The sequence below is a fragment of the Nannobrachium achirus genome, assembly GCF_963921795.1.
Source record: "Nannobrachium achirus genome assembly, chromosome: 11".
NCBI lineage: Eukaryota > Metazoa > Chordata > Actinopteri > Myctophiformes > Myctophidae > Nannobrachium > Nannobrachium achirus.
The window spans coordinates 34,343,872-34,366,678 of record NC_137820.1 but is presented as its reverse complement, the minus strand read 5'-3'; the positions used below and the strand labels follow the sequence as shown (position 1 = coordinate 34,366,678).

General features: G+C 43.1%; 1 protein-coding gene across 1 annotated transcript; it reads right to left on the bottom strand.

Annotated features, from left to right (window-relative positions):
* Positions 1-10,751: 10,751 nt before the first annotated feature.
* Positions 10,752-12,821, bottom strand: LOC308293570 (GMP synthase [glutamine-hydrolyzing]-like; the record flags this gene model as incomplete). Its single annotated transcript, XM_080736153.1, has 1 exon — positions 10,752-12,821. The coding sequence occupies one exon, from the start codon at positions 12,819-12,821 to the stop codon at positions 10,752-10,754; it is 2,070 nt and encodes a 689-aa protein (XP_080592279.1).
* Positions 12,822-22,807: the final 9,986 nt, after the last annotated feature.

Genomic DNA, 22,807 nt, shown 5'->3' with positions numbered 1-22,807 from the left:
TTGGCAGTCTTGGCAATGGTACATCTGTCCAGGATCTCTGCCCTGAGGTACAGCACTATGTTCCAGGGTAATGCTGCTTGAGACCAGCACCAGCATGACACTTTGGACCAGACCGTAATAAGAGGGCTAAACGCCATCTCCTTGCCGGATGGATACTGCGGGCCAACCTAGTATAATCCAAATGATCTAATGCCTAAACACGCTAGTCAGTTTTGAGAGCAAATATTCTGTATGCAATATTAAACTGTCAGAGAAAGCAGAAAGACAGAAGGGCTGTGGCTTATGCTTTATTTTCTACTTGGGTGCACATCATCTTGTAGCGCACCTAAACAAGCAGATCTACAATCTCAACATGTCACTGTGATCTGTTGTGAGCTTGTCAGCTTGTAGATGTGCTATTAGGTGTGCAGCACTGGACACAGGCTATAATGTGTTCAGAACTACAGCTAAAGTTGTTCACGGTTGTGTGTTCAAGACCTATTGCCCAAAGAACGTTTTGAAAGGCAATGTTTAAACTCTTGGAGAACAAGTAGGAGAGGTTCATTGAATAAAGATGACTTTCAGTATAACATTTTTATTTTTATTTTATGATGCTAAATATGTTGATCTTTTACTAAATTGGAATAGATCTACTGTATACCTTTCTGATCAGACATAGATTCATAATGGCTGATGTGTCCATGTGAAAACTGAAACTGGATTATATGGTCCAAAGTACCCATTGGTACAGTATCCCTACTTGTAATTCCATTACCTTCACTCTAGCACCACCATCAGGCCAAACGTTCCATTTTGTCATGTCATACCATTATGAAATATAGGAGCTGTGATCCAAATTCAATCGGAGGTTACTGGACAAGGTTGAATTTATATGCTGACATACTTGGCGTGTGATAGGCCTACTGACTGTTTTAACAGAGGTAGCTCTGTGGGCAGATGGAGGACTTCGGACTTGTCCAACATTGGCTGTTCCTTCCTTTCCTCCTACCCACCTGTCCATTGAGTGTGCGACAAAGTTTGATCTATTCTACAAACTGCAGTATTTTACAAAATATTGTCTGGGGCCCAGGCTGTGAGAGTTCCCACCCTTCTCAGCTCGGAACCCAAAAAAGAAAGGAATTTGCGTCTCCCCGCCGCTCCCACTTACAAAAATGCTTTAATCATCACTTAATCCATACCTCCCCCTGACTTCTACTGTAAACACACACACACACACACACACACACACACACACACACATATATATATATATATATATATATATATATATATATATGTGTGTAATTATATATGTTTTAGTTTTTTTTGTTTTCCGACTGTCTTGTGATATTTTAAGCTCATGTCAGTCTGTCACACCTAACGTGCCATATATGGCCAAGACACTTGCAAATTGACGTCTTGACATCATAGATGTCTGACATAGACCAAATGAGACTGACACAATATGTCCATATATGGGCATCTGACACCATAAATGTCTGACGTCATAGTCTGACTGACACATGTCTATATATGGACATTCCCCATAGACCACATGAGACTGACCACACTAATACAATCCCTTTTATGCCCATATATGGAGATCCCTGATGTCATCAACATTAAGCCTCATGTGGTCTATGATGTCAGACATCTATGATGTCAGATGCCCATATATGGACATATTGTGTCAGTCTTAAGTGGTCTGTGGGGAATGTCCATATATAGACATATTGTGTCAGTCTTATGTGGTCTATGATGTCAGACATCTACAGTATGATGTCAGACATCCAGACATCTATGATGTCAGACGTCAGTCATCTCCATATATGGTCAAGACTTGTGGTCTATGACGTCAGACATCTATGGTGTCAGGTGCCCATATACAGTATGGACATATTGTTTCAATCTAGTGTGTCTTCAATCAATCAATCCCTTAAAAATACTAGTGGGGGAAAACGATCTACAAGCTCACACAATATCCCTGGCAACATCAACTAGAATGTTGCCTAGCAACCACCATGGTTGTGCTGCACGCACACTAACGCACATCTGACGTGTGATGTCACGATTTCACATGCAATGATTGGCTGAGATCATGATGCCTACATCACGCCATGTCATGCACGCCTCGGTGGGTTTATTTAAAAAGGCATACTGGCTACAATCTTATGAATTCTGTTGAAGCTGCAGTGACATTCTTCTGACAGTTTTAGCCTATTTTCCCACCATTCTCTCTGTCCCCTGCTGTGGCAGAGCAGCATTCAATCTGTCTCAAAATGTCTCAAGCACAGCAGTTCAGAGCTTTCGTACATGAGAAGCTATCTGTGGCCTTTGCGGAAATATCTGAGGTGTTTGAGAATATGATAACTGCGTACGAGGATGAAGATCCTCGTTCAAAGGTAGCGAGCGAGCACAAAAGGAGACAGCTGGCTGCCATGCTGAGGAGGGAGGAGTTGGATGCCATGTTGAAGAGAGAGCTGGACGCCATGTTGAGATGGGACGAGTTCAACGGAACAGACCCTCTCCAGTTTTTGGCCGGTGAAGCACTACTTGGGTCAGAAGAGGAGGTAATGCCAGTGGTGAAGAGTGAATATGCTGTAGAGGAACCTCTCTCCTCAGACTTCCATCATCATTACCACATTTTGGAAAATGGAGAGACTGTGATACTACTCAGCCCCTCTAGCCCAGGGTGCACCTCACCTCCACTGTTGGAAATAGAAGGTAACGGAGACAACCTTAGAGTGTCATCAGAACCAGACGATCATGAAGATTCAGCCTGTCATGTTGTAAAACCATTCGTACCTTCTCCCTCTAGTGAGACCGAAGACATGATCTTCGGTCTCGGTTTGGAGGAGACTAGCGACTGTGACATGCAGACCTTTTGTGACGGCATTGAGTTCATGGCACCTTTGGGATTGTGGAATGGTTTGAAACCACTAAGCCAAACTCCAACACCATATCAGTGTAAAATATGTGCGAATTATTTTCGCAACAAAGTTGCTTTAGTGCAACATGTTAAAACCCATCCTTGTGAATGTGGTCTGTGCGGAAAACGTTTGGAGCCTACGGACAGCATCAAACTTCACCTTCAAACTCACAAGCAATGCAATGTTTGTGGTAAAACATTTTCTACATATTCAGTTTGTGATAGACACATGATGGCTCTTCATTCTAGGGAGAAGCCCTTTGTATGCACAGATTGTGGCAAGGGGTGTACTACTATGTATCTTCTTCAAAGGCATCAGCAAAGCCACACAAGACCCTTCTGTTGTTCATTTTGCGGCAAACGATTTGGCCAAAAAACAAGTATGGAGATACACAAGCGTGCCCATACAGGTGAGAAACCCTATGGTTGTGGACTTTGTGGCAAACAATTTTCTGAGAGTGGGACACTAATGAGACACCTAAGGGTACATTCAGGGGAGAAGCCCTATGGTTGCACCGTTTGTGAAAAACGGTTTGTTCGAAGTGGACATTTGAAGAGACACATGAGGATTCACCACTGAATCACCACTTTTGCTGTAAGAAGCAAGTTTGGGACTGATGAAACACATGGAAACCCACAGCAATAGTTAACTAGAAAGATAAGTGTGGTTGCCTTGAGGCGAGTCACACTTGCAAATATCTCTATAATATCCCTATTCGACCGGTGCTAACCGTCCTTTTCCCTTTTATGCCCATATATGGAGATCCATGATGTCATCAATATTAAAGGACAACTTTAGTTTTTTACAAAGAGGGCTCATATTTTAGATTGTAATTAAAGAATATAAAAGATGATTGTTAAAATTATTTCATTTACTTCTTTCTATTGTTTTAGAGATTCTTATTTCAGTGATTGGGGCATGCGTCCAAGTGGCTAAATATGTCATTTTACACCGAATAAGCCCATTCCCAAGATACAACGCAACCTTTCATGGTTGGATGTGACTTATGGGGGCTAGAAGTGTTACTGTAAATAGCAATGAAGAAACTGCTGGCTTATTGTGTCTAAAAAGACATATTTAGCCACTTGTACACATGCCCCCATATGTACGCATGCCCCACATTTTAGCATGGTAAACGTGATAAAACAATAGAACGAAGCAAATGAAAACATTTCAACACTCACTTTTTCATTTTTCTAATTACAATCTAAAATATGAACCCTTGTTGTAAAAAACCAAAGTTGTCCTTTAAGCCCATATCTTTGAATGCCCATATATGGACATGCTGTGTCAGTCTCTTGTGGTCTATGTCAGTCATCTCCATATTTGGGAATGGTTGGCACCAGCTGTGCTAACCATTCCGTCCTTGTCCCATGGAGATCCATGATGTCAGCAATATTAAGCCCAGTCATCTCCATATTTGGGAAAAGCTTAAAATTGTAGTTAAAGTCAATGGAGAAAATGAATAACGTATCTCTTAGCAAAATGCAAGGAATAGATTCCCGATGAAGCCGGTTGATTTGACATATGGCCCAAAAAGTGCCGCAAAAACTGTGGGAAGAGCCACTAATGATTTGATTTATGGAAATAAAATGCACCAACTGTGTAAAGACTAGAGAGTAATGTCACCTGGCTGACACAGCTTGGATGATGAAGATATCTTAGATATCTGTTTAGAAAAGCAGCTTGAAACAATTTGCCGTAATGTTAATTACCCTGTTAAACTTAAATATACCATTAACTTAAATATATTCAAGAGAAGGACATTTTGTTCTAATTTAAGATGAATGTTTACACCATAATTTGGTAAGAGATAACCTTTTCATTACAAAAAATGTATAAGAAGTACTGTTGTACTCCTAGTTTTCCAGAACAATTTCTTTATTGACTTCAACATAACATTTCAAAAGCACAAACATTTTGATTACAGTGTTAGCTTGCAATGGCCTCACTGCTGGAAATGTATGACACCACTTTGTTCTGCGTCCTGCAGAATGTTAGATATACAGTAATTTCGTGGCTGCGCCGTTGTGACAAATACAACGGAAGTGAGATCTAATATAACCAGTAAGACGCCTTAAGGGCGAGAAGTGACCAAAGCGCAGACGTCCATGTGCACGTGCACATGGGCGCTTTGGCATGTACTGTATACCCTTCTGCTATCCCCCCCGGCTGGCCAGGGGGAGGCATTATAGAGACAAGGATTACTGCATGTTTTTGTGAGGGTACCTACCCTAGACATGGGGAGAACATGCAAGCTCCAAACAAAAAGGCCCTTTTCAAACCATCCTTCACTATGTGATTATGTGGGATAGACAGGGAAAGTCTGACAAATATGCATGTGTACCCAGAATATCGAGTAGCTTTCTTTTTAGATGGGACTGTGGTGTAGATATCTTTTCAACCAGTTCATCAGGCACTGGGAGTTAACTGGTGGGAGACAGAATCGAGCCAGAAGTTCAGTAGAATGCTTTGAAGCCATCGAGAGCCAGGTGTACAACCTTATGAATAAACACTATCTTTGAATGTTTGCAACCTTTGTTTATTGGTTTAGGAAAATAAAAGAAGGCATATCACACATTGTTTCCTAATCTCTTGTTTTTCGATGTAGGCTAGACATATTATTTTATTGAAGTATCGAAAGAGCAGTATGTTTCAGAATGGGCTGTCTAGCCTGGAAACCTGACGAATCTGCCAGAGCAAATGTATTCTTATGAGAGACGGAGAGAATGCAGAGAATATGCCCACTTGGCAGTAGCAATAATAATAATGATAATGTATTGTTTGTGGAAAACATAACACACAACCTTCTTCATTTTCAAGAGACTAGCCGCAGCCACTTTACTTGTGAAGATTAGTGAAACAACAGCTGGTGCAGACAAAACACATTTCACAATAACAGTGTGTGGATTAGGTCTATCCACTGCCCACTATAACAATATGCAACCCAATATAACACACATTTATGTATAATAGACTATAGCACGTTTAAATGCTTTCAAAACAGAATAAATGACAGCAGAACAAGGCAAGAAACAGAGATAAAAGAATAAAAATAGACAATAATATAGCATTACACACAACAGACGTTCGGCTTCCACCACCCTGTACTTTATGAATGAATATAGCTGAATGGGAACCTACTGTATAGGTACCCGATTCCCTTCCTGGCCTCAGCGTTGTGTGTCTGTCCCTGAGCAACACCTTAACCCCTAACCCCACCACCCCCTCTCTTCCCCCTTAGCGCACATCATAACCATCTGAGCAGCCATCAGCTGGGTGAAGCTGAAACTGAATTTCCCCTACGGGACTACAAAGGTCTCCCTTTCCCTTTTATGAGATTATCCTGTACCTTGTACAGGTTTAATGCAGGGCAGTTTGCCAGTCTTTTGTCCGAGGTACAGTAGTGGTTGAACCAGCCCAGTGAGCCCAGTGATGAGCATGCATGTGGGTCTCATTATCTCCATTACATCTGTAAGGTATCTTTGACTATTCAAAATGGCAATAAGGCCCCACGTGAAGAAAGTTACCACAAATGACACCATGATCAGGCAGATGATGGTGAAGGCTCTCCTCTTCATGCTGTTGTCCCTCGCTCTCTCCCTCCCCATCTCCCCTGGAACGGGTTGTTTCAGAGCTCTGAGAATGGCCAGGCTGCACAACAGCATCACCGACATGAAAAATAGGCATTCACCAAACCTAAGATAATGCACTATCTTACCATAACCGAACACGTCTAACAGCAGGAATAATAGTGAAACTGCAATGATGAGCAACCAGGCCAACACTGAGCACGCCACCCTGTACCGGAGTGGTTTGTACTTGAGGAAGAGCACTGGGTGAACCACTGCCATGAATCTCTCTACGCCGATACAGCTCTGGAAGAGGGGACGCCCGGTGAACAGGAAAGCCACAGTGAACTTTCGGAAGGGGTTACTTGGTTTGATAAGAAAGATAACAGCCAACAACCAGTAGATGATCTCAAATAGACTCAGATTGAGAGTGAGGATCTCTGAGGCCAGTGTACCAGCTGGTCCAGTTAACACCAGCCACAGAACGCAGCCATTGATGGGGACCCCCAGGACCACGTTGACTGTTGTGCTGGTGATGTGTAAAATGTTGTTGATGTTGTAGATGGAGGACTCGTTTGATGTATTCATTGTACTGGCAGCTTTGATTTGAGTGCGCTGTCTCTTTTCACAATTCAGTAAAGTCTTTTGGAGAGAAGGACAAATTGACAAAAGAGAGTAAATACAAAGAACGTAACATAGTGATAAGAGGGACACAACACCTAATAACATAATACTAATCAAAACATCAGTACAACAGAATACAGAATAGAATACAGTAAGGTTGGACAATAATATATTTGCAATCATACCTTGACCTGTGAAATCCTCTTGTCTGTGTGCTCTGCTGTCCACACATGCAATCTGTCACCTGTTGATGTTCTGCTGTGGCTGTACAGTATATGCAAATAGCTCATATTCTGACAGTGACAGGACATCAATCAACACACAATGTAAAAACTCTGCAGCACAAAGACAACAATGCTATCAGTCACGATTATGCCCCTATAGGGAGATCTCTATATGTGTCTCTCTTCCCTTGTCTCTTTTATTCCCCTTTAATACCCCAAGAGTTATAAGCCAAAAATGTGAAGCGGCCCGTAATAGCGCCACCATTTTGAAAGATTTGTGGTGGAGGTTCTTCTTTGGCCTGCTGGGATTGTGTGTGCATTAATCCAGCCGTGTCCAAGATTAGCTGGTCAAAGACAGACAGGCAGACAGACAGACTCACAGGGGCAAAAACATAATTCCCACCCATTTCCACTACGGCCTGCATGGAAGAGGTAATGAGCATTATAAATATTAATGTATTTTTTGTGGAAGTGAACACATACTGTACTAACAATGTTATTCTTTCTCTAGAGACAGCAGCAGCCACTTTACTTGCAATGTTTCACCACACAACTAACTGGTGGAGCCAAATCCCACATGTTCATTCACAATGACATTGTGCATTATGTCTACAGATATAATTCTAGTCAGTTCATGTGATTGCAGTATTTACTGTATGTACCTGGAATAGGTTTAATGCAGTGCAGATTGCCAGTCTTTTGGCAGATGTAGCCTATAGCAGAGGCTGATCCAACCCAGTGACCACACCACAGTAATGCAGATACAGTATAACTATTAAATACATAATACTAGATGGAGTGTGGTGTGGTCATTGGGTTGGATCAGCCTCTGTGAGGGCAAATTGCCACCTGTTCTGCAGTGGCTAAATATGCAAATAGCACAAAGAAAATATTGTTTTATCGAGAGTCGCCCCATGATAATGAGATACCGGTATGTCAGACATAGGAGTGACTTGTAATTGGAGGATAACAATATGCATTCCTGTTGATGCCAGTGGCGATGTCAGCGACCAGCATTCCTGGTAATGACTCCAGCTCGTTTCAATAATACTAGACTTCTTACCGGGTGCACGGTCGGGAAAACGTAACTTTACAAAAAGATTCTCAAAGAGAACACCAGCACTCATGGAACAGTCCTTTTAAGGCACTTTTTTATTTCATGGTCGGCATGGTAAGCTGCAGGAGCAGCAACAAACGGACGCGTTTCGGCAGTCAAGCCTTCATCAGCGTTGCATCAGCTCACCAATCCACCAATCCTCTAAATTTTTTGGACATAATTATGCCAGTTTATGCCCATTTGATTGGCTACGGGCATAGACGGCCCCTCTCGTGGCCCTTATACATTATACTAAGCTATATCTTGATATTATTTATATTTTTTTAATTTTTTATCCCACGACTTTGCAACCCATTTGCGTGTAATCCTGAGCGCAAGCCATGCTACACTCCCTCTGCCAACCTGGGGAGAGCAACGGAATGACCTCATGCTTCCTTCTATGCATGAAGAGTCCAAGCCTCTTCTCTTCACCTGACAGGGGGGAGTTTCCCCGGCTGAACGTAGTGCGTGGAAGGAATGTTATTCCAACCAGTTCCTTTCCCCTCCATCAGGTGCCCCGGCTGGCCAGGAGGAGGCAGTATAGAGACCAGGATTACTGCATGTTTTTTGTGAGGGTACCTACCACAGATATAGTGCAGTTCATTGGTGCGACTGGTAAAACAGGACTGGTGGAAGTGCAGAAGTGTGGAAGGCACTCTGCCACTCGAAGTAACTACTGACCAATCACAGCGTTTCTTTTCCGGGACTTACATTCAATTAAAAGGAGCTTTATTGGCATGAGGAGACAAAGCAAGTCCCGCCTCTGATTGGCCTACCGAACATCCCCTTCTGTGACACAAAAGGAAGTGTCCTTCAGAATTCAGGAAGCTTACCTTAAAAATGCCAGTGCTACCGACTGCACCACTGTTTCAGCTTGTGTCGTGACGTCACCAAGAATCCATCACCCAGTTGATGACGTCACACTGTATTATTTCAAGGGTTCCAATCATGGAGATTGGCCCTGTTGAATCCTATAATCATCCCTTCAGCAGAGCACTGGTTGTCTGTTATGAGCTGATAGCATAACACTAGAAAGCAACGAGCTATGAAGTATGAGGAGTTCTGTGGATCTTCCTCAGAAAGAAGTTGAGGGTCCAGGCAGGCTTCAATGATGTCCAAAGGCTTTATTGACAGAGTTGCAGAGTACAGCATTCATCTTGGTGCTCCAGAGAGCCACCACGTCCACACCACAGCATCCCACCGGCACCCCAAAGATCTGACTTTATTAGTGGAACCCATGCATTTATACATTAAAAGGGACCTATATCCCATCTTCTCCTGTGGGTGATTCTCACCCCCATGGCCGTCTGCTACCATTGGTCTATGAGGGACCCTCAAGACACCTTGGTACAGCCCCCCTGCAGCCCCCCTCAGAGATTACCAAAATAGATTGTTGGTTTTAAACTAAGCCTTTGAAAACATCCAACTAATAGTATATGTTTCTAACACAAGTAATGTTACAGTTATGTCATCATGTTAATCCACAGAGTAAGATTAATGCTAGAAAGAATAACCTTAAAGGAACATTTGGATAATTGTTTGTCAGGCTTGATCATCCTGCCACAACTTTGTGCTTATCTCCACATTTCACCAACTGTACCACTATAATGCAACTCTGCAGTTATATTAATACATGTTAATCCAATATAAACACATAGTGAAATATCCTGTAGGATGGTTTAGGGTATTTTTAGCAACTAGATAGCATGTAAATTAGATCACCAAATGGAGTAGGCTGTTGACCTGTGACACCAATCTCACGAGAAGTGGATTGCCATGCAGCTGCTATGCTGTTTTCATGCCTTTGAGCAAACACTGCCTTGAGTAATAAACTCAACAGGTATCAGCATTTGACTGTCTCTGTAAGATGACCTAGACAATAGCCAGATGAATCTGCCACTATGGTGTTACACTGTAGCCCGGATACCACAGCCCATTTATAGTCTGGTTGGAATGTCATGTGGAGCTCACCAATCGACCGATCCTCAAACTATGTCAGACATATGCCCCGTTTATGCCCTTCTGATTGGCTACCCATCTCCCACGTAGAGGATTATTGTCAGACACACAGAGATTTGGCTAATTTATATAGTTAAATAATTTGGATTTTTTTTTGGGACGGTAGAACAAGGAAGAAAGCAAGACAGACATCAAACCCTTTTTTCCAGGCACAGCTCAGCAAGGTTTAATATCTGATTTATAATTGCCTGAAGGCTGGTGTCAAGCAGACACACACCCTAAATTACAGATCTTGTGAGAATGATCTGCTTTTCCTTCACATTTCCGATGCGTGTCCATGGTATCGGTGTGTCATCATGGTGGGATCCTACTCCCATTCGGTGGTGCCAGGTGGTTTGGAGGTCAGGTCGTACATGACTCTGGAGATGCCTGGGATCTTCTTAATTTCATTCACCATCTTTAGCACCACCTCTTCAGGGATGTGGTGACCAGGAGTAACAGGGATCCCTGTCATGAAGTCACTGGTTATGAAGGTACGGACCACCACGGACCGCTGGCAGGAAGGCTGCTTCTGCAGGGGGTCACGGTCGAAGTGCAGGGGGGTCAGGATAACTGGCATCTGGCTGATTTGACCAGAATAGCCGGATTCTCTCAGAATAGAGTGGGCTACAAAGTCAGCCTCTCTGAGCGTGCTCAGTACGCTTGTGGTCAGGAAGGTTGGGGTAATGTCTGTGGGGGGCTCCTCCATGTGGGAGCCAAACACATACACGACTCTGTTGATGCAGTGACACATGCGTGGGATGAGTCTGGCGAGGAACATGAGGGACTCCCAGTGGGGAGCCTCTTTAGAGGTGACGCCGCACACATGACTGTAGGTCCGACAGTCACCCTGGACACCCACAGTTTTGATAGGTAGTAGGAAGGCGTTGAGTGAATGAAGGCTGGTGATTTGCATGAGTTTCTCCTCTTCCTTTTCTGATATACCTGACCTGACTCTCTGCAGCAATAAATTGGGCTTTTTGACGCTGGTGGAGAAGTCTATGATGATTTTAAGGATGTTGCTGGTCTCACCAAACTCCTCACAGACGTAGGGCTCATCTGCACAGATAACCCTTATAGCCAGACCAGGACCAGGGAAAGGGTGTCGAGAGATTATTTCCTCAGGCAAACCCAGCTCTCTCCCCAGTGCTCTGACCTCATCTTTGTGGAAGTCCTTCAGGGGCTCGATTACTTTTCCCTCATCTCTGAGCTTGCGGATGAGCTCAGTGTCATTGTGGTGCGTTTTGATGACCGCAGCCAAGCTGCTGGCGATGGGCGAGGCACTCTCGATTAGGTCAGGCCTCAGGGTACCCTGGGCCAGGAGAACATCTTCTGGCTTCAGGTTCATCTCTCGTACTACCTCGTTGGCCACCTTGACAAAGATGTCACCGATGATCTTTCTCTTCTCTTCAGGATCAGTGGTCATGTTCAGGGTCTTGCTTATTCGCTTCCGTGGTGTTCTGTCCTCTGAGATTGGCATGGTTGTCGTTCCATTGTAGAAGGTATGAGCTGCGTTTACCACTCTGACTTTCATGCCCAGTTTGGTGAGGGCCTCCTTGACACTCTGGCTTTCTTTCTTCCTCATGAAGCCGTTATCGATGTGAACCGCTATCACCTGGTCCTTGTTCAGGGCCTTGTTCAGCAGTGCTGTGCACACTGCAGAGTCCACACCACCGCTCAATAGCACCAGGACTTTAGACGTGTCTACTTTATCTCTGATCTCACTGATGCAGGACTGCTGGCGGTTCTGCACGGTGAAGTTGCTGGTGCAGCCTGCAATTTCAAACAGGAAGTTGTGCAGCATCTCATTTCCCCGCTCGGTCAGATCTACTTCTGGGTGAAACTGTGTTCCGTACAGCTTCTTCTGCTCATTGGCAATACCGGCAATGATCTTCCCTGACTGGGCCACCACCTTGAAGCCATCGGCCACCTTGTCCACAGTGTCTCCATGGGTCAAAAGCACCATCTCCTCGCTCTGCAGGCCTCTGAAGAGGGAGCAGGTGTTGTCCAGTACAATGCTGAACACTCCATCCTCTCTCACACTCGTCTTGTGTACTGTGCCACCAAAGGCTTTGTTCATCATCTGCATGCCATAACAGATTCCTAGGACGGGCTTCCCAATAGCGAATATGGCTGGGTCAAACCAGGGTGCATCTTCTGCATAAACAGAGGCAGGTCCTCCAGAAATGATGATCGCTCTAAAGCCCTGTTCTCTAATAGTGAAGGCAGGAGTCTCTAAGGGCAGGATCTCGGAGCACACAAACAACTCCCGTATTCGTCTGTCAATCACCTTCCCGAACTGGCCCCCCGCGTCCAGGATCACCACGGTGCCATCACATGACCCATTCTGCTCTGTGCTGCTGATGTCCAACTTGCTAACTCTGTTGCACAGATCCATGGATGACTGAAGTGTTTTGGAAATGAGGTCCCCCCTCTCTTCCCTTCTCTTCTCCTCAGCGTCCCTAATGACTATGATGCCTATGACATATATATGACATATGACTCCAAATCCGGGCAAGGCTTCAGCCCGATCAGAGCCCCACTTGTGTCCATAATGAAGATTTACTTTCAAAATGACTTGTAATAGAAATTTTACATGTCTTGTAATTACATGAATATAATATATTTCCTTCAAAGGATATAAATGTAATTGTGTCGATCTCGGGATCCACATGGGAACGGCGTGGCTCCAATGTGGATCTCAGACTTCATATGATCAGCCTGTGACATCAGTTATCTATGTATGGCTGGCTCCAAATTTGGGTAAGGTTTGTTATTTATATGGGAACGGCGTGGCTCCAATGTGGATCTCAGACTTCATATGATCAGCCTGTGACATCAGTTATCTATGTATGGCTGGCTCCAAATTTGGGTAAGGTTTCAGCATGATTAGAAACCTTTTGACTCCCATTATGAAATTATTAAGGTTAAATATTTAACCTCTTTAAACTTGCTTCTTGTGCACTCGTGGCCATATACTGTTCTGTGTTGTCTGTATGTTTGTGGGTGGGCAAGATGGCACTCTAACGAGGTTCCAACTTGTGCCTTGTTATTTATATCAGGTTGCACTTGTTGTTGGTGACTTCACTCTGTGTCTTTTCAAGGGTTTTCCCATTGGATGACAAACACAGGCGCACCGAGCGCAGTACTTGCGCCCTCTGCTGGTGCAAGTAACTAGAAAGATGAAATTCTGGAGAATTGCCAGTGTGGTTCCACTGGGATATTAATTCTGTCTTACATTTATATTACTAGAGGTTTGCGCCCCCTTCTCCATTTTTGAACGGTGCTAACCGCTCCTATAAGTGGCTGTGCATGTGTCTGTAGCCTTTTTCCTCAGCGTTTTGCCATAGTAAAATGTGTGTACGTAGCATCATGTTTGTCTAGTGATTATGTCGTATGTCTGTAGCCTTTTTCCTCAGCGTTTTGCCATAGCAAAACGTGTGTGTGTAGCATAGCCTGTACATCCTAGACTCAAATCCTAGTCTGAAGACGTTATGCAAGCACGACCACCGCTCACTTCACATTGGGTGTGATTTTTATAGTAACCTGACCAATCATGGAAAATGGTACACTTATAGTCTGGTCAAAGCTTCATGTGAAATCCTCAAGCTTATCGGACATATGCCCGTTTATATCTGGTCACACTTATTGAAGGTGACATGACGTCACCAAGACTGCTGGTCCCTCATTTGCTTTTATGGTGTTTTTTAATTCTCCCCTAGTAGTGGTAGGGATGAACTTCTGTATAATACATTCTAATCTATTCTATTTAGAATATGAGTGAATATGAATGAGATCTGACATCACAATAACAACATCCTCTGTAGGCTTATACGTCACAGGCTGCTAGCTCAAAAGACGATGAATAGTCAAATAATTGATAGTTGTTGTGCTAGTCAGTTCAGAGTTGTTGGTTGTGCATCAAGAAGAAACAAGGAAACTATTTTAGCCTCCGGACCGGTATACCACAAATACGGCTTACAGCTAGTATCTTCAGCTTACGATGAACTTCTTCAGCATTCTATGTGTACAGCTGTTGCTCATTCTTTGCTGTTTACAGAATATTGAAGGACAGTATCCTCTAAACGAATACATCAGTCATCATGAGGGCCTGTCATATGACACAGAAGCCCTGCACAATCAGTCCCTAGTCAAGGACAAGATGGTGCAGCTGCACTTCCACTCTCATGGAAGGGACTTTGACCTGCGGATGCAGAGGGACACTGGCCAGTTTTCTCAGAATCTCACTGTAAAGGTATCAGGTGATCATCTGCCCATGAATATTGATTATATTGACTTCATTTATACTGGACAAACATTCAGTGAAAATGGCACCTATACCCATGCCCATGGGTCTGTGATTGATGGCCGTTTTGAGGGCTACATCAAAACAGACGAAGGTACATACTACGTTGAGCCCTCTGAGAGGTACTTCAAAGAGAGGATTGTGTCTGAAGAGAGGAATCACTCTGTCATCTATCATGAGGATGACATCCATTATACTTATGAGGGTGGCTGTGCTGACCAGTCAGCGTTCACGAGGATGCAGATGTACAAGGAGGAGCCAGTTCAGGAGCCACTGCCTAAGCACCAGGATCTAATAAGGAACTGGTGGGGAGGAGTTGATACTGGTCCAGGCACCCCGAAGAATGAGCAGACCACCTGTGAGCTCTTGATCCAGACTGACCACCACTTCTTTGAATACTACGGCACAATGCAGAAGGTCATGGATCAGATCAACAACCATGTGAAGTCCATCAACTCCATTTATCAGCGCACAGATTTCAATGGCATCCGCAACATTAACTTTGTTGTGAAAACGATTATTATCAACACTACCAGCGTCGCGAATGACGAGTCCAATCCGTTCCGCTCTCCCGACATGAGTCATTTGGACTATCTGAACGTTTTCTCACAGCAGAACCATGATAATTACTGTCTGGCCTATCTCTTTACCAGCAGAGACTTTGAGAAAGTGCTCGGAGTTGCTTGGGAGGCAACCGTCTGTAACAAGCATAGGTGGTATTACAAAGACAAAAAGTCGTTTTCTTTGAACTCGGGAGTTGTTTCTGTGAATCGTGTCCCTCCTAAGGTCTCACATCTCACCTTAGCCCACGAGGTCGGCCACAACTTTGGTGCTCCTCATGACGCTACGGCCGAATGCACCCCAGGAAAGCAAAAGGGGAACTACATCATGTATCCGCAGAGCACAGGAGATGACCGTCCTAACAACAGGAAGTTCTCGTCATGCAGCATCGATGCCATGAGCAAGTTCCTGAATAAGAACATGAACTGCTTTGTTAAATCCTCCCAGCCTATCTGTGGCAATGGGCTTGTAGAGAAAGGTGAAGACTGTGACTGTGGCTACAGTGATCAGTGCAAAGACCCCTGCTGCTATAATGCTGATGAGGATGATGACAAAAGGTGCAAAGTGAAACCTGACAAAGAATGTGATCCCACTAGTAGGCCTACCACTACGGTGGGCCAGCCACTTGAGGATCACAGCAACAGCATCACAGAGCTGTTGAAAACCATTGCTAAGTGGATTGTGACTAACTGGTGGGCAGTGCTGTTGATTGGTATTGCTTTAACTGTGTTGATGGCTGCCTTCATTACAATCTGCAAGAAAAGGCAAGGCAAGGCAAGTTTATATGTATAGAACATTTCAGCAACAAAGCAATTCAATGTGCTTTACATAAAACATTTAAGCAAAAGAAACACATCATAATGCAGCGTCAACCCTCCTTTTAATTTGTTCTTTTGTATTTCTTCTTTTTTTAATGTATTGCACATTGGGCTGCATTGATGATATGAAAGTTGCTATACAAATAAAGTTTATTATTATATTATTCTTATAGTTGCTTCTACCTTCTACCACTGCCAGGTATGTTGAAGAGGCGAGCCCAGACACAGTCCCAGGCATAGCCATCGATTTTCTATTTGCCTTGATTCTTATTGACTACATAAGGGACCATTGACTCCAGAGAGTATAATCACCACCAACCACAAAACTCTAAACAGAACTGATCTCACTGGACAGCACCTGCACTTTCTCAAGCCAAACATGATGTGTTGATGCACAACACATCTGCTAGGAGCCAGATGTGTGATGGTTTAGGCTTGACAACCTTTTTATGTATTATGTAGGAGGCTATAGCCATATAGGCTCTGTCGATCTGTGTTTGTCTGAAACTAATATTGCAACGGTTGGACCAATCAGCATCAGATTTCATGTGCATACTGCCAGTAGGCCGCAGAAGTACCAACATGGATTTGTTTTTCTCCTTTTTTTTCCTTCTTTTTTGAGCGGTGGTAAACCGCTCCATAGAGTGGCTGTGCGTGTGTCTGTAGCCTTTTTCCTCAGCGTTTTGCCATAGCAAAAGGTGTGTGTGTAGCATGGCCTGTACATCCATAGACTCAAATCCTAGTCTGAAGACGTTATGCAAGCACGACCACCGCTCACTTCACATTGGGTGTGATTTGTTTACAAAGTGGGTCTCTTGATCTCTTGAGAGCCCAGCTATCCTCACTATTCTTTTTTGTTTGTCATGAAAACCTTGGCACTCTGTCGCTCCGCTTCAGTATCACCTATAGAGTACAAGCTGCATTGCCTCTGCCGAGACTATGTTATGTAACTATGTGCGTGTGTGTGTGCGTGTGTGCGTGCGTGCGTGCGTGCGTGCGTGCGTGCGTGTGTGCGTGCGTGCGTGTGTGTGCGTGCGTGCATTTTTCAAACATTTAATTTAACTTTTCTTTGATTTATTTAGGCTATGCTGTCTTTTGTCTTTTTAATTTACAGGACAGGTTTGTTCGATCTAGCCAGCCTATCTGTGGTAATAGCAGAGAAAAGATGAAGACACTGGCTACAGTGATCAGTGCCAAGACTCCTGCCTGCTATAGGCCTGATGCTGATGGGGATTATGACACAAGGTTGAAACTGAAAGGCAAGGCATATTTATTTGTAGAGCACTTTTTTGTTTTGAGAAAAAAAAAGATATTTGAATGTGCTTTACATAAACCATTTAGGCAAAAGAAACACAGCATAACAGGACATTTGAATTCATTCAAAAGCAGTGTCCCCAAGCTGGTTCCAACTCACTGCCATGGTATGTTGAAGAGGAAAGAGCCCAGCCACGATCTCAGGCCTAGCCACCGGTTCTCTCTTTGACTTGATTCTTCCTATAGTGCCTAGGGTGCAATGGAACCATTGACTCCAACGAGTAGCCTCCTAAAGAGTGAGACCTGATATAAATAACAAGGCGCAAGTTGGCACCTCGGCAGAGTGCCAACTTGCCCACAAACATACAGACAGCACAGAACAGCACCGATCGCAGTATTGCGCGCTCTGCGCACAAGTAGGCCATATATGGCCACCAGTGCACAAGAAGCAAGTTGGCACCTCGACAGAGTTTAAAGAGGTTAAATATTTAACCTTAATAATAATAATTTCATAATGGGAGTCAAAAGGTTTCTGATCCGGCTGAAACCTTGCCCAAATTTGGAGCCAGCCATACATCATAGAAATGTCATAGACAACCTCATCATAGATAACTGATGTCACAGGCTGATCATATGCAGTCTGAGATCCACATTGGAGACACTTCATTCCCATGTGGATCAACTTTATTGTCACATCACAGGTTTACAGAAGTAAAGAAGTGGGTGAAATTAGTTTTTGTGCATATGTAGTGGGTTGGGTTTCTTTGGTCATGTGACGGCCCCTAATGACCCCAATAGGCTCTATGCATATACGCCATTTTGTTCTACTTCCGGGTGTCTTTTGACTTCCTTCACAGGTGTTACTGATGATACTAATTAATTGATTGATTTATTGCACAGTGGTTCTTTAATTTCAAGGACCCCCATAACTCTGTACAAATGGACTCAACAAATGGAATCAAATGGACCCTTGCGGGTCCATTTGCTTCCATTTGTACACTCTCAGAGTTACACACCTGTATGGGGACATTTGGAACCCACTCAAGGACACTTTGAGGCCCACTGGTGTAGCAGAGTGTTTCCAGTGAGCCAACATGCACAATATCAGCACCCTGACTCTGTTTGACCAGAATGGAACAGACCCTTCATTAGTATCATCGGTAACACCTGTGAAGGAAGTGGAAAGACACCCGGAAGTAGAACAAAATGGCGTATATGCATAGAGCCTATTCAGCACAGCTGAGACACCTGCTATATAAAAGGGAGCCACACCCAGCCATCAGAGTAGCTGGCTGGCTTGTTGTGGTTTCCTGGTGGTGTGTTGCGTTGTGTGCTAGAGAGAATCATTGAATGCATGTGACAGTGGGAATCCCCGCTGTGAGATAAACTGAGTTTCCCCCAAAGCCTCATATGCGGATTTGCATGTGGCGCTGCTGTTTAGCTCCTGATGGCTCGTGGCCTTTGTCCTGGACCGGGTGTGACGACGGCATGGCCTCTCATTGCCTTCAGTGTGGCTCTCTCTGAGGAGGAGCTCGGTGTCCCTGCTGTTTTTGTCCTTATTATTTTGATTATTTAGGTTTATTTATAGTTTTTTCAAACCAGCTCTCATAAAGAAACGATCATCTCCGGCCGTGCCGGTGAAGCGGGTGGGCCAGGGTTTAGTCTACAGGTGGTTGACCACAGGTGGTGGTACTTTTAGTGTTTTAAATGCATGATCATAAGCTGCTGCAATACCGGTAGTATTATGAGCTTTAACCTTGTGATAATAGGTATTATCTTGCACTCTTGGCATTTCCAGTGCAACATACTATATTATTATTTGAATGCATTATTGTATCATATTAATCACTAATGGACAATGGACATAATAGTTATATCCTTTGGACAGATAATTAGGCAAATATGTGTTTGTGTATAGGCCTATGCACTTGTCAATAAAAGATCAATTGATCAATCAATCAATCAATCAACTTTACACTGATCTCAGCACTTGTTTCACAACCTCTGAGTTGAGCTACTTTTCCATTGACTAGCTACACAGAAAGATACTCAATTAGTACATAATAAACTTAAAGGGGAGAACCACCCATTTTCAATATTGAACTAGAAATACTGTTCCTACGAAACTGTGGGCTCGCATGGAACACCATGTATGGGCATAAATATCTACCCAACGGACCCGCCAACATGGAACAGCATATATGGGCATAAAGATCCGCCCAGCGGGCACTCCAACCAACATTTACTTCTGAGACTCCTACATTCAATCCCTCAGATATACTGAGGGACTGAATGGGTCTCTCTTCCTCTCTCTCCAGACCCATTTCCCATTGGAAATGCATTGGGTGCATGCTTAAAGTTAAATATATCAAAAACTATAAAAGATTATTATGCGACCTGATTATTTATATCAGGTCGCACTTGTTGGTGGTGATGTCACCAAGAACGCTGCTCCCTCATTGGCTAAAGGCCCTGCCTTTGTACTGTTGGCCAGTTTTGAGGAGAATAACCTTACAATATAAAGATTTGGGAGAACATACTGGTCTCGCTTTCAGCCCCTTCTGTGTATGCCCATGTGTGGAGATCCCTGACGTCATGGGCATATCGATTGGCTTGTCAGTTCTGGACTAGATCTGCATATATGCGTATACGGCCAGATCAGTCAGATCGGCAGTTTTAGACAATCCTATCCTACTGACACGGCTATCGGGCATATAAATAAATGTCCCTCGGGTCGTCGTGCAAATCAGACGGTTCGCGAGGTACGTGAACTAACAGACGTACAGATTAGTGCGATATGACAACATCTGTGTTAGAAGATTTAATGGTAACGCTTTATTTTACAGTACAGTAATTACCAGGTACTTATTACTAGGTAATTACTAGGTATTTACCCAGTGTTCCTGAAAACTACCAGGTAATTACCAGGTAATATTAAGTATTTGCCTGGTAATTACATGTTAAGTACATGGTAATACACTTATTAATTACTAGGTTTATTACCTGGTAGTTACCAGCTATTTTCCTGGATACTACAAGGTAATTACCAGGTAATTATGAGTATGTACTGTAACTACCCAGTATTTACAGTTGAACTGTACTGTAAAGTAAAGCGTGGGTCAATTGGATGACCTTACCTGGTAATTACTCAGTATTAACCCAGTAACTAGAAAAGGTAATTACCCAGTAGTCACAGTTGAACTGTACTGTAAAAGAAAGCATGGGTCAATTCCATGACATTACCTAGTAATTACTAAGTGTTTACCCAGTAACTAGAATATGTACCTTGCATTTACCCAGTTAAGTGGAACTACGGTAAAAATAAGTACTTTTTGTTGGGACCAAATGGCATCGTGGCCATGGGTGGATAAAATAACTAGGGAGTGGTGAATACTCAAAACACTCTTTTTTGCGTCCAGTGCATGCGAGTCAGCTTCTCCTCTAGACAGCACACTGCGTGTTGTGTGAGGAGGTGTTAATATAATTAATTTATATTTGTGTTTGATCATGGCTTGGTAATGGTGGGGATGCTGGTGTTTTGGGTGGGAACTCTGTGGATTTCAGATGCAGTGTGCTGTCCAGCGGAGAAGCAGACTCTCGGATACCAGAGAGGAGAGCCAGAACTTGCACTGAACGCAAATGAACACTGGTCATTTTTGGGGCATTCAAAATCTGAGTGTTTTGAGTATTCACCACTCCCTGGTTATTTTATCCACCCATGGCCACGATGCCATTTGGTCCCAACAAAAAGTACTTATTTTTAACGTATAGTTCCACTTAACCGGGTAAATGCAAGGTACATATTCTAGTTACTGGGTAAACACTTAGTAATTACTGGGTAATGTCATGGAATTGACCCATGCTTTCTTTTACTGTACAGTTCAACTGTAACTACTGGGTAATTACCTGGGAAAAACTTTTCTAGTTACTGGGTTAATACTGAGTAATTACCAGGTAAGGTCATCCAATTGACCCACGCTTTACTTTACAGTACAGTTCAACTGTAACTACGGGGTAGTTACATACTCATAATTACCTGGTAATTACCTTGTAGTATCCAGGAAAATACCTGGTAACTACCAGGTAATAAACCTAGTAATTAATAAGTGTATTACCAGGTACTTAACATGTAATTACCAGGCAAATACTTACGTTTTCAGGAACATAGCAGGCGTTTACCAGGTAATTACTAGGTAAAATACCTAGTTACCATAGTTACCTGGTAATTACCTAGTAATTAACTGGTAATTACCGTACTGTAAAGTAAAGCGTTACCGATTTAATTAACTAGAGGTTCGGGGCGCTATATGCGGACGTCACACCTATGTCGCTCGATCCGACCAATATGCCCATATGGAGTATCTGTCGGTCAACTCTGTGACCCAGGGATAATGTTCCACCTAAACCCATAGCACTACTGTAACACTCCCCTTCCCTCGATGACCATACATGAAGCTAGATAGAATTTTTAGGTTTTAGAAAAGTTGTTCACTGATTAGGTGCGTGGTCTACCTATGTTATTGTTTTTCTAGATTGATATTCCTATGCATTTGTTATATTGTTGTTGATGTACCGACATAATTATCATGCTTATTATACTGATGTATTACCTGTTTATTGTAAGTCACTTTGGGTTCAAAGCGTCTGCTAAATGCCTAAATTGTAAATTGTAACCTAAGTTAAGTGGAACAACTATGCACCATGCATAACTGTTTTAGCCCTATACATCCTTATGACGAATAATGAAGAGATGCTGATCTAATCAAAGTTAAATATTTTTTCTTTTTATGATTTGTGGTTACTATATTGTAAACACATTAAAGCCATTTTTGAAGCGGTGAAAACCGCTTCCTATGAGTGGCTTTGTGTGTATCACGCCCATATATGGTCATTTTAGTCCAGAATGAACAGGCTTTTTCAAAAACAGAATGTCCGTTTAATTACCATATATGGTGATCTCAGTCCAGAATGAACAGGGTTTTTCAAAAACACAATGTATGTCACCTCATGTCCATATATGGTCACTCCAGGCCAGAATGAACAGGTTTTTCCTGTCCCGTACGTGCAAAAATATCAGTCCAGAATGAATAGGCTTTTTCAAAAAGCAAAATGTGTGTCCCATGTCCATATATGGTCGTTTCAGTTCAGAATGAATAGGCTTTATCTGTCCTGTACATCCAGAATATGTGTGCGATGTCCCTCCCGGTCAGATGAATGGATACTTTGAGGATTGGTCACATGATAATTTGGCCTTCAGGTTTTATCTGTCTTGTACATGCAATAGGTCTCACCTATTGCAGCAATGACAAATAGCCGCATAAGAGCAAAAGAAAAGGCACAATAAGAATATACAGATGCTAACAGAATGGTAAAAAGGAGCATTAAGGCAGACAAGAGTAAATACATTGAAAATCTAGCAGAAGTTGAAAAATTTAGTAGGCCACA